Source organism: Penaeus monodon, chromosome 23, assembly GCF_015228065.2.
Source record: "Penaeus monodon isolate SGIC_2016 chromosome 23, NSTDA_Pmon_1, whole genome shotgun sequence".
Classification (NCBI taxonomy): Eukaryota; Metazoa; Arthropoda; class Malacostraca; order Decapoda; family Penaeidae; genus Penaeus; species Penaeus monodon.
The window spans coordinates 15,844,798-15,846,837 of NC_051408.1; the positions used below are offsets into that span (position 1 = coordinate 15,844,798).

Genomic DNA, 2,040 nt, shown 5'->3' on the forward strand with positions numbered 1-2,040 from the left:
GAAATGGATATATTATTTCATGATTTTATTGAATTCATACTTTTTAAAATGGCTTTGAAACTGTGGTTTAACTCTGCACTAAATTACATGGCATCTGCCTTCCTTAAGCAAAGACCCTCCCTATTTTTATTATCAGTTTTAGTTGAGTCTGAGAGCCAATGCAATAATCAGTACTTATCCTCATCCCAACAGAGAGGGAGACCGCATCAAGGTTGCACAGGGAGTCAGTGGTTCCATTGTGGATAAGGGGTCCATCCTAAGATTTCTGCCATACTTGGTGTGTGGCATTCAGCATGGCTGTCAAGACATCGGTGCTAAGTCATGCTCAATGCTCAGGTTAGTGTGTTCTTATGCTGAAGCCAGGAGAGCAAAAACAGCCTGAAAAATCATCCGATAGTTTGTTGTTTACTTCTGTAATTCATCCATTAACATGATCAGTGAGTTCATACATCTGTCTAAAATACTCATTCAAGCACAAATAGAAATATACAATCACACGCAAAAAATTAGTGATATACACTTACAGATGCCCAGATGCAACAAATATAAAATGCACAAGCACATTACTGTATATATGAATAGACATGTATATGGTTATCTAAGATATTTTATACTTGAATTTTTTTTAGAAAAAGCTTTTGAATTGTGTGATGAATAGTGATTAAGACAATGAGTATAGAATTCAACAATTTAATATGGAAGAATGTACAGAAGCACTTAACCATAGTAAGTATGTGTGTAGTTTTAAATGGTACTCGCTTAGTACTAAAAACCGTTGCATGCTTAACTTCCATCCTTAGCTTCTCTTTATCTTTTGGTGTACTTCATTGCATGCATCTGTGTTTTGACATCTTCATGTAAGAAAGGTATCATTGTTGATTATACATATTTTTGTTTTTTTATAAAATGAAGGTATTATAAGGAAATAAGTTTAGAGAAGTGCAGAATGTTAACAATCAATTATTAGAGAAACATAATTTTATTTGGTAAAGTATTTTGAGTCTGTGGCAACATATAGTGTCATGTTCCAAAACATCCTATTGGTGTGTACACCAGAATGTGCTTGTAAATAAAAAGCATGGTACTGCACATACACAACCATAAAAATAGCATAGACATAGAAATAAGTAAAAGCACATGCACATCATATACATTTGTTTAATCTTATCTCTACCCTAGTATGTTCTGAAAACCTTAGAAGTTTGAATGGAGATAGAACCTTATATAGACAGATTGATAGCAGGATGGAAATATAAACAACTTTATGGTTATAAATGAATCGCACAGCAGCGAAAGTTGTTAAATTGTGACATTGGTGTTTATTACCATTAGTAAGAAATACTGGTTGGTTCTGCTAGAAACGTGTGAGTTATTCAAACATTTTTTTCTTCTCACATACCAGGAATGATTCAAATGCTCTAGTTTAGTTAAAAGCAAAATTATATCATATGATAAAAGAAGTGAAAACATAACCTGCTAGTTTTTGTTTTTGCTTACTCTACCGCTGATAGAAGATGAGAAGTTGAAAGTAAAAAATAATAACTTGAAATGTCTTCAAGATAACTCTGTCTGGAGCATGTGTTAATAGAATTAACAGTCAAGGTAATTTAAGAATTAATCCAGAAATTGCATTTGGTGTGCCAAACTAAACCAATTATTCAAGATGCTGTGGATGATTCTGTTTTTGGAACAGCAGGACAGATAGGGATGGCATTCTCTTTAGTAAATATTACATTTTGTGCATTGGTTATGTGTATTGTGCAATATGTAGCTATTTGTGACAAAATTATTGTATATATATAATAATTTATATCACTTGAGTAATCAACTGTCGTACATTTATTATCCTCATTATTACTACTGTACAGTTGACTATTGTTTAATATGATTATTGTTACATACATGTTTGAGTCTGATGTAACTTTTAGGCATTCAATCAGGTACATTAATGTTGGCCTGAAAATAGATGTTGTTAATGCTACAAGGAAAGGGATAGTTACAAGTCCTCTTCCAAACATCTTAGAATACTTATATGACTAC

At 32.4% G+C, this 2,040-nt stretch overlaps 1 protein-coding gene across 5 annotated transcripts in view; it reads left to right on the plus strand.

The window, feature by feature from the left end:
- Positions 1-2,040, plus strand: part of LOC119587818 (inosine-5'-monophosphate dehydrogenase 1b-like) — a 51,071-nt gene that overhangs the window by 12,089 nt on the left and 36,942 nt on the right. For all 5 annotated transcript variants that reach the window (XR_005230022.1, XM_037936517.1, XM_037936519.1 and 2 more), the window contains exon 11: positions 193-336. Coding sequence is in view for 4 of the 5 variants with exons in the window: in XM_037936517.1 (XP_037792445.1) it covers positions 193-336 (144 nt within the window). In the remaining variant the exon portion in view is untranslated. The remainder of the gene's footprint in view (positions 1-192; positions 337-2,040) is intronic.